This window comes from Sinocyclocheilus anshuiensis, unplaced genomic scaffold (genome assembly GCF_001515605.1).
Source record: "Sinocyclocheilus anshuiensis isolate Anshui unplaced genomic scaffold, SAMN03320099.WGS_v1.1 scaffold3192, whole genome shotgun sequence".
Lineage (NCBI taxonomy): Eukaryota > Metazoa > Chordata > Actinopteri > Cypriniformes > Cyprinidae > Sinocyclocheilus > Sinocyclocheilus anshuiensis.
In genome coordinates this window covers 96,920-107,469 of record NW_015548376.1, presented here as the reverse complement: position 1 = coordinate 107,469, position 10,550 = coordinate 96,920, and the positions used below count along the sequence as shown (strand labels likewise).

Below are 10,550 nucleotides of genomic sequence, written 5' to 3'. Positions count from 1 at the left end.
CTCGCTCACACACACACACACACACACACACACACACACACACACACACACACACACACACATCAACCAGTGCTGTTATCTTCAAACTATTCACCAACACTGACTAATGAATAAAGCTGAAAGAAAATTAACTTAAACAAAAATTAAAAATGTTGCCTTGGTAAGTCACTGAAATGAATAAGTTTAGGTTGAAGTAGTAAAATTAATCAAATTAAAAAAGAAATAAAAATGACAAAACCCAAAAAAATGAAAAGTGAATATCTAAAACTGAAAGCTAATTCAGACACTGAAGTGCTGAAGTAAGAGTGAAGTGCGTTTTCACCTCGATCAGCCACGGCTTGAGTTTGTCGTCGATGATGATGTCATAACCGTAACACTCGAAGCAGTGCTTGTCGTTATTCATGACGGGCTGCAGAGAACAAGATCAATATAAGATCAAGACATTCAATGCATGACTATTCATCCTGCTCTTGCTGTGAATGATTAACCTTTGTCTTCATTAGAATGTCAGAGCATAAGAAAGGGCGTTTCACAGTGTTTCGTAGGTAATTTGTGTGTGCTTCTGTAGTGATATGAGGGTATTTTCCATGCAGTGTGGCTGGTGTTTTCATTGAGATGCTGTGTTGTCGTGATGTTGACGTACAGCCACAGCTTTGAGGGACTGGACGATGATCCAGTGGATCTGATCAAACAGGTGATTGGTGACGTCCCGTCCTCTGGTGCTCTCCAGATACAGGCGCAGGTTACTGACCGTCCACTTCCCACCGTGGACATGATTATAGTCATCCTGCACTCAAACACACACACTAAATGAGCTGCACAGTCCTCTTCAGTGTTGGGGTAACGCATTACAAGTAATGTGAGTTATGTAATCAGATTACTTTTTTCAAGTAACTAGTAAAGTAACGCATTACTTTTTAATTTACAAGAAAATATCTGAGTTACTTTTTCAAATAAGTAACACCAGTTACTTTGTTTCCATGTGTTGAGTGACAGCTCTGGTGTTGCCGTGGTGACAGAAATCAGGAGTAAGTGCAGAGCGTTGTGTGTGAACATGATCTTACTGTAGTTCTAGACTAAATATCAACATGTTTACTGATCTTTATATTAAAAACAAACAATCAAGACCAGCCCAGATTTAAAAAGTAACGCAAAAGTAACAATGCATTATGTTCCATAAAAAGTAACTAAGTAACGCAACTAGTTACTTTTTTAGGGAGTAATGCAACATTGTAATGCATTACTTTTAAAAGTAACTTTCCCCAACACTGGTCCTCTTAAAACTATCCCAGCACTCCAGTCTTGCTTACCAATGTCTGAATGTCATTCATCAAAAACAAAACCTCACAGAAAATGTTCAGATCCTGCAGCATTTGATGAACCACAATCACACAAATACACTATATGGACAAAAGTATTGGGACCCACCTCTGAATGACTGAATTCAGGAGTTTCAATCAGACCCGTTGCCACAAGTGTACAAAATCAAGCAATAGCCATCCAGTCTGCATTTACACTCATTTGTCAAAAACACGGGGTGTTCTGAAGAACTCAGTGAGTTCAAGCTTGGTACTGTGATAGGACACCACCTTTGTGAAATTTCTCCTGCTAGATATTGTAAGTGGTGTTATAGTGGTGGTCATTCACTCCCCCACCTACAATCTCTGCCGGCACCGCGACTCGAACCCTTTGGGTTACAAGTCAGATCCTCTGACCATTAGCCCACAACCGCCCTTGGTGTGTAAAAGTCACCAACGCTCTGCTGATTCCAGAGCCGAAGAGATCCAAACTTCCACTGGCATGAATATCAGCTCAGAAACTGTGCAGCTGGAGCTTCATGAATGGGTTTCCACGGCCGAGCAGCTGCATGAAGCCTCACATCACCACTACAATGCCAACCGTCGAGTGGAAAGCAGCTTGACCCTGCACTCTGGAGAAGCAGAAACCTGTTCTGTGGAGACCAGTGACTCAGTCTGATGGGAGAGTCTGGCTTTGGTAGATGCCAGGAGAGCGTTGCCTGCCTGAATGTATTGTGTCGACTAAAGAGTTTGCTGGAGTAGGCATAATATGGAGTTGGTTTTCAGGGTTTGGGCTCAACCCCTTACTTCCAGTGAAGGAAAATCTTAAAGCTTCAGCATACCAAGACATAATGGACAATGCTATGCTTCCAACTTTGTGGGGAAAGTTTGGGGAAGGCCCTTTTTTCTATTACAGCATGACTGTGCTCCAGTGCACAAAGTAAAGTCCATCATGACACGATTGGATGAGTTTGGTGTGGAAGAACACAGAGCCCTGACCTCAACCCCATCCAACCCCTCTGGGATGAACTGGAATGGAGATTGTGAGCCAGTTCTTCTCGTCCATCATCAGTGTCTGACCTCACAAATACTCTACTGGATGAATGGACAAAAGTTCCACAGAAACACTCCAAAATCTTGTGGAAAGACTTCCCAGAAGGTCAGAAGCAGTTATGGCCTCAAAAGGCAACCAACTTCATAATAATATCAATGTGTTTAGAATGCAAAGGCATTAAACCAGGGGTGCCCAAACTCGGTCCTGATGTCCTGCAGAGTTTAGCTCCAACTTGCCTCAACACACCTGCCTGGAAGTTTCTAGCATGCCTAGCAAGAGCTTGATTAGCTGGTTCAGGTGTGTCTAATTGGGGTTGGAGCTAAACTCTGCAGGACACCGGCCCTCCAGGACCGAGTTTGAGCACCCCTGCATTAAACGTTTTACATAAACGTTTATTCATTTGGCAGAAGCTTTTATCCAAAGGGACATACAGGCACATGGTTTCAGCTCTTGCACTCTGTAGCGATTCTGTGACTGACAGCAAGGCAATGGCCAACTTTAAATCCTGATTGGTTATTGTCCAGCAGGTTGTTCTGTGAAAGGAAGGAGGACACTTGGTTGAACACAATGCGTTCAAGTGATTTTGCGATGAAAGGGAGCTACCGGTCTGTAGCTTTAAACAAGTGAGATGTCTAGTGTAGGTACCCCAGCCTGCTTGGATGTGATGGGAAAATGCCTGTGAGAAGAGATGTGTTGATGATGTGTGCGAGTGATGGCAGAAGTGCAGGAGAAATAGCTTGGAGGAGATGTGAGGGGATGGGGTCTAGAGGGCAGAGAATAAGGTTAGAGACTTCATCTTCTGTAAGAGGACAGATGGAGTAACTAAGAATATGTAAAACCTGCTGACCACTCTCCAAACTCAGGAGAAAAGATTTGTCAGTGGACACAGTAAGAGCGCGTAAGTGTTTTCTGTTGCTGTTGTTTAGAATAAATATCTGCTAGTAGGGAGGATTAATTTGTTTGCTGCTTAATGTATTTAAAATGTCATGCTGATTGTGCATGTTGTTTGCAGTTAGCTGAAATTAGAATATACAAAAAGACTTTTTAACACCTGTTAATTTGCGCTGGTTAACGATGTCCTCCACGGGCACCGCACTAAACTCAGGGCAGCGGAGAGAAAGTGGCGCGAATCAAAAGACTCAACTGACCTCAGTAGGTATCAGTCAATGCTATCCTTGTTTTCCACCAAAGTTCATGCTGCCAAAACTTCTTTTCATAATGAGATCAACAGCGCATCAGATGCAGGCAAACTCTTCAAAGCGTTCGACTCTCTCCTCTGTCCTGCTCCGCCTCCTCCCACTAGCTCTTTAACAGCTGATGATTTTGCTAATTACTTCACAAACAAACTACTTCCACCAGCAGTCAGTTCTCAGCTCCACAGGTCAAACACTCACAGCTGACCATCTTCTCTCCCGCTGGCGTCATGATCAGGTGTCCCAATGCTTCTGTCCATATAGTGTAGGTTTATGAACACTAACTTACGCCGTGCTTCTGGATGGCCACGTTGGTGAGGTGCACGAACATGTTGTCCAGCTCACTGGTGCTCGGCGTGTATTTGACCGTGCAGAAACGGCAAAATCCCAGTTTGTACCTGACAACACAAAGACCTTTAGTGCAGATCAAGCAATGCTGCAGGGCACCAGACAATATCCGACCAAAGAATGACATGACTGACCAATCAGAATCAAGCATTCCAAAATATATAGATGCATTTTTGTAAGAAAAATATCCATATTCAAAACTTAATAATCACTTAAATGTAGCTTGCGCCAACAGTTGTACACAGAAGCAGCTCCGGGCGGATGACGTATGAGGTCAGCGCTGCGCATGCGCCGGTGAGTCTCGTGAAAACCAACATTTGTTTACAGGAGCAAAGGAAGCAAAGTTTCCTTACTTTAGCAAAGGAACACCAGTCTCCTCTTGGCTTATATCGAAATCCTCCGACATTCTTCTTTACAAATCCTCATTTTGTACTTCTAATTAGTGACCGTTGTTTTGATCTCTCCGCTGTGCTTCCGCGTTCGTTACTTCTGAGCGGCGCATGCGCAACGCTGAACTCATACGTCATCCGCCCGGAACTGCTTCCGTTTACAACAGTGAGCGCAAGCTACATTAAAGTGATTATTACATTTTGAATATGGATATTTTTCTTACAAAAACGCATTGATTCGCTACAGGAGGCCTTTGTTCACCCCCCAGAGCCGTGTGAGACACTTTTTATTATGGATGGATGCTTTTTATTTAACTTCTTTTGGACTGATGCATGCAACACCCGCTGAGTACAACGATAGAGCTTGAAAGATCAAAGACAATTTTTAATATAACTCCGACTGGATTCGTCTGAAAGAAGAAAGTCATATACACCTAGGATGACTTAAGGGTGAGTAATTTATGGGCTAATTTTCATTTTTGGGTGAACTAACCCTTTAAGCATATTGTGCTTTCAGTTTGAGTTCGTTTGACAGATACAGTGCCAAAGCATAATGGCCCAAAACACAACTTTAAAGACCTCTTATGTTAGAATAAGACATTTAAATATGTTTTAAAAACTACACTTTTTGCCTGGATGACCCATCGTTTCATATCGCCATGTGACCACGATAATATCGAGTCCCCCTAGTATATAATATAAATAAAATCCATCTAAATATGTAAGAATCCCCTGTCTGTGTGCAGTGATGGAGATACTCACATGTAGCACTTCAGCGGCCTGTAGCTGGTGACCAGCACATAGAGCCGCAGGTCGAACTTCTTCCCTCCGATCAGCAGCGGGTTATCGATGTACAGGGAGATGACGTAGGCCTCCTTCCCGCTGTTGGCCGCCACAAACCTGTCAAAGCACAGCATCTCAGACAGAAGGCCACATCTGATCACAGCGGATCAAAGCTCAGGAGATCAGCTCACGTGGAGGTGCGGCTGTCACGAGACCACTTCTTGATCTGAGAGAGCTTGTTGATGAGGAAGATGCCTTTGCCCTGCGCCTTCCCACACGGCTTCATGATCCACGTGCTGGACGGACTCTTGCGAAACTCCTCCACAAACAGGTTATAGTCGGCCGGCAGCATGAACGTCACCGGCACGAAATCTGTCCCAGAGTAAGACAGAGTCGGTCACAGCGCATTCAGAGCCTATGGCACACACACACAGAAGCAGCAGTGAGCTTTACCCAGGTAGAGGTGTTTCCCGTTCTCGTCCTTCTCCGCTAGAGGACTGGCCTCCTTCTCCAGCTCCTTCCTGTAGCGCTTAATGTTCTTGATCATCAGGTCCTTCCTGGTCAGCTCGTAGTGGTTGGGGAAGTGATTGACCATCTGGTCGTCGGACAGACGGTAGCCGGTGTCCACGCTGAACACGTTACGGATGGTCTGGATGCTCATCCTGTCACATGACGGGAACACATGACTGTCAACACCTCCGTCTGACAGCACTGTGCTGCTGAAGTGTGCCATCAAACCAGTGCTATTATAGCATCACTGAGATACTGTGAGAGTTTTCACTTATATTAAACAACTCCTGCAAACTATAGCTACAAGCAGCAATTATGGGGCCAAGCACAACAGAGGAAATGAGGAGCACGAGTCTATTTCAAAAATGAGTCATTTGACATGATTTTAGTCAAAATGGCTGGAAATCTAAATACAATGACTAGTAATATGATTCAATGGTTTATCAGTTTTGACTAATAGGTGGCGCTGTTATCAGAAGAATGTGGTGTGGTCAGTGTGAGGTGACAATGACACACATGAAGTTTGGCGTCAATACGCCAAAGTGCTGCAGAAATACAGCCTTAGATGCAGTTTGGCAGTTTTAAACCTCAAGAATAGAAAGAGGAGAAATTTCATGGACACTGGACAAAGTTCACAAAAGCTGTAAGCATATTTGTACACTTTGCTACATCTTGTGACCACCAGATGGCATCTGCTCAAAACATTCATTGTGTGATTTAGAGACCTGTGCCGAAAGTTTCAGTATTTTACTACAAATTTCAAATTGGCCGATAGATGAAAATTGAGTACTGTTCGACTGGTCAGATTTGTTGATGCACTATATGCGTAGATGGTTTGATCTTTTGAAAATCTTTTAGTAACTTCAGCACAATCTGAATATGATCAGAGCCAATTTTGGTGAAAATAGTTCTGAACTGTCTCCATTTTGATACAAACACATTTTCTTTTAATGTTATTCTCTCGTTTACCCCTACCTTATTTCTCCAACATCTAAGGGACATATCAAGCTGAAAAAGTAGGTTTTCAGAAAAATATCATGACATCATAGAGTGCAGTCAATGTGTCATGGAATCAGAATCAAAATCAGAGAAAAAAACTTTTTATTTCTAACCCTTACGGTTCAAAAGTTATTAGCGTAAACATGAGTGAAAATTTGAGCTGTTGATGGCGCTAGAGGGTTTGAGTTAGAGACTCCAAACTTGCTATGATTAATGTTGAGACTGTCCTCTATCTGTGTGCCAAATTTCATAACTTTCCCTCAAACGCTTCTACGGACTGCCATAGACTCCAAGAGCAGAAGAAGAAGAACCTTCAGTGTTTGGCCCCTAAATATTAGCATATAAAAAACTTTAATAATATCTCTATGGTACTAAAATAACACTGGTTTGTATTCATTTTTATTTCATTTGAATTATTTTAGTACTTCAACTTAAAATTAAGACATCGAATAAAAAAAAACCTTCAACATATTTTATTCCAGCTAGTTTCTCAGGCAATATTTCACATTTCTGTTTTATGTCAGTTAATGTTTATTTTATTTCCAGCAATGAATATGTGTTTTATGGTTTACTTTTAGTTAAAGGGACAGTTCACACAAATATGACGATTCTGCTGACCACAAAAGAAGACATTCTGAAGAATGCTGTTAATCAGTTTAACTCAGTTTCTCCACACTATGTTAGTCAGTGGCTGCCGTCATCTCTTTGGTTAACAACATACACAGAATGTCTTGTTTTGTGTTCAGCAGAAACTCATACAGGTTTGGAACAGCTTGAGAGTGAGAGAACTGTCCCTTTAACTCTAATAACCTGGTCTGAGCAGCACAGCGGTCATACGACTCATACTACACACTGCTGCAGTATACAGTATGCATGTGAAGATCAGCCAGGCCTGGAGCAGCTGTAATACAGCACACTGTAATGTTATGATAATATCAGTGCACTTCCGTCAGCGTTATGTCATCACTAGTGTATGTTTGCAGTGTCAGTGTGAACGGATGAAACGAAGTCTTGCCAGTAGAAGTTCCAGTCGTCGCTGTCCGTCACCTGGATCCATCCTCTCTTCTCAAAGTTATTGATCAGCACTGATTTCTCGATGTCCGTCACCCACTTCACCTTCCCAGCCATCACACACACACACACACACACACACGCTCCTGAAAGACACACAACACATATCACGAACTGTATCTGGTGTTTCTCCTCTGTCTCACAGTTGTAAAACACTGATGTAAAACAGGGATCGTCAGCCTATGGCACGCATGCCAGCATTGGAATAATCCAAAGGAATAATCACTGCCACACAAGCAATAGGGAAAAATGCATACTGATGTGCATCTTGAGCTATAAATACTATTAAAGTGTGAGAATTAACCTCTTATTCAAAGTATAATTTAAACATTAAAATACACAAACGTTTAGGATTTTGAAAGATTCAAACACAATTTATGAAAAAAGGATTTAAGATTATGCATTATTTGTATGATAATCAAATGCAGATGAATTCTCTTATGCACGCAGGGTACAATATTTCACATACAAACACTTATTGCTGTTACTACAGTTTGCTTTTATATAATATTTTAAATACTTCGTTTATTATTACTTGTGTTTGCGTTCAATCCAGGTTACTTTGAAAATGTAACAGGTTACAGATTACAAGTTACTGTATTTAAAATGTAATAAGCAGTGTAATTATTTTGAGTATTAAAGTAATGTAACTGAATACATCTGATTACTTATACATTCTAATGTTTTCAACTGTTTCAACACACCATTCAACGCTGATTACTGTCAGACTTTCACAATCCTTCATCACTCGAATTAAGATGATAAAAAATGTTATTTTAAAGCACAGCCACCAAAAAAATCTCTAAATACAGATTTAAAATCATAACGAGATATAGTTTAATAGGTATGCTGCTGTTTATGAAATCAAATCTTTGCGTAGCTATGACGGGAAACAGGCATTTAACTGTTAATCTAAAGAAATAAAGCATACACATAAACTCAAACAGGAATAAGCACATTGCGGATGAAACATTGCGGTCTCATATCTTACAGCAGTCAATGCAATTTATGAAAGAAATCAATTAAATCGTTATGTTAACACTGTCATAAGTGACTGTAACGGATTATTTTGTAACTAGTTCCTCCCCAACACTGCTGCTAATACAGTAGAGCTAGATTCATGCGTGTTTAGAAGAAGATTTCTGTGTCAAAGTGATAAAAACACTGATTCACACCGAATCCAGCCACCGCTCGTGTGTTTGAACGGACTATAGAGCACACCATCATCAAAGCGCGCCAGTATAACGTCTTCAGAAGACAAACACATGAATGAATGAAAGAAAGACTGAACATCTGTACTCACAGTCACAGCTTCATCCTGAACGCTGCTTTATTTATCCACACGATCCGACAGCATCACAACAACAACAACAGCCGCCGCCCATAGCAACGCGCTCCACTTCCGCCGCGTCATTCTTCTTCTTCTTGGGTTTAATAGCAGTTGGCGCACAACTTCCACCTGCTGGTTAGGAGTGTGGGCTAAGCTCGCAAAACCCTTTTCCTAAACACCCACTGTACATTCTTTCATCTAAATCAGCCATTTCCAGATATAGCATTAAAACAGCAATGCTGAACTCAAAAGAAAACACTTAGAAAAGAGCAGGTGACACTTATCGTGATTTGAACACATGGAGATATTTAATTTCTGTATCGAGGACACACAACCGAATCAGTTTTAGTTTAGTTTCAGAGTCTTGTAGATGTCTTTTACTCCACACTCAGCAGAAGCAGTGTGTTTTCATTACGTCTACGTTCACACTTCTTCAAGTTGGTATGTTTTAATAAATAATGAAATAAATAATAAAAATGTCGTTCATTTAAAAACACAGTAGCTTCTTTCATTGCTTGACGGAGATCATGTAATATTACAATCATATATTATATTAAATGATATGATGGTGATGATTAGATTACCAAGGAGGTATTTTCTTGTGTGCATTAAATGTATTCATTTCCTTTGTTAGAAAATCAACATATATTATTTGGAAAAATGAAGGAATAGTGATTATAAACCATATTTTAATTCTTGCAGAATTCGTTTTACATAAGGCCAAATTTATCAAAACACAAACTTTCAAAACTTTATGTGAACTGGAGGTAAATATTACTTAAGATTTATAAAAAATAATAATTAAAGGTTAGATTATTTAGAAGTGTGAATGACCTAATGTTTAAAAAAATATAAAAATTTAAGTTTTTCAACATATTGTTCTTATGTTTTTACATTTAGTCCTCACTTCAAAAGCTACAGAAGATACTTACAGGTTCCAGAGAAACTAAATAAGTACAACTTACCCTGATAATCCTGTTCACTCTCCAGCTCTTAAAACTTCTTGAGCATCAGTGAATGTTTTCACTCTTTGTAATAGTTATGTGTGAGTCCATCAGTCCTCGGTGTGAAAAGATGGATGTCAAAATCAGTCAGTGTTACAAAGGGTTCAAACATTCAATTCACGTTTATTTGTCTAGTGATTTTCATGATACAAGTCGTTGCAAAGCAGCTTCACATAAAATTAATGTTTCTACATTATATTTGGTAGTAGCTTATCAGTGGTGACTATCTCAAGTTGATGTCCACATGGCAGAAATGTACAGTAAAAATCATGCAGTTAGTTAATGACATGTAATCAAACAGACGGTGAACACTATTAACAGCAATTGTTCTAGGCGTAGCTTGACGTTTGAGTTTGGGGGGGCCAAACCGAACCGGTGGATTTGGTCAGACTGTACTTTTAAACACATTTTAGTTTTGCTATAGTAAATCTACATATTCACAAAAAGCAGTGGCAAGTGCGTGAGGTTGTCATGGTAACCATATACATTGCCCACAAATTACAGCTGCGCTTCTATTTTGCCACACTAAACTTAGCAATAAACACGTTTAAAATGCACAATAAACATGTTT

At 40.4% G+C, this 10,550-nt stretch overlaps 1 protein-coding gene across 2 annotated transcripts in view; it reads right to left on the bottom strand.

Moving 5' to 3' along the window:
• The window catches only part of ttll1 (tubulin tyrosine ligase-like family, member 1), a 10,930-nt gene extending 1,863 nt beyond the window's left edge, over positions 1-9,067 (bottom strand). Inside the window, exons 1-8 of one of the 2 annotated variants that reach the window (XM_016444631.1) lie at positions 8,949-9,067; positions 7,590-7,731; positions 5,519-5,727; positions 5,257-5,437; positions 5,045-5,182; positions 3,835-3,943; positions 644-787; positions 323-409 (exon numbers count right to left, since the gene is read on the bottom strand). In XM_016444631.1, coding sequence (XP_016300117.1) covers positions 323-409; positions 644-787; positions 3,835-3,943; positions 5,045-5,182; positions 5,257-5,437; positions 5,519-5,727; positions 7,590-7,702 — 981 coding nt within the window. In that variant the 5' untranslated portion in view covers positions 7,703-7,731; positions 8,949-9,067. The remainder of the gene's footprint in view (positions 1-322; positions 410-643; positions 788-3,834; positions 3,944-5,044; positions 5,183-5,256; positions 5,438-5,518; positions 5,728-7,589; positions 7,732-8,948) is intronic. The other variant, XM_016444632.1, reaches the window with a different exon arrangement.
• Positions 9,068-10,550: the final 1,483 nt, after the last annotated feature.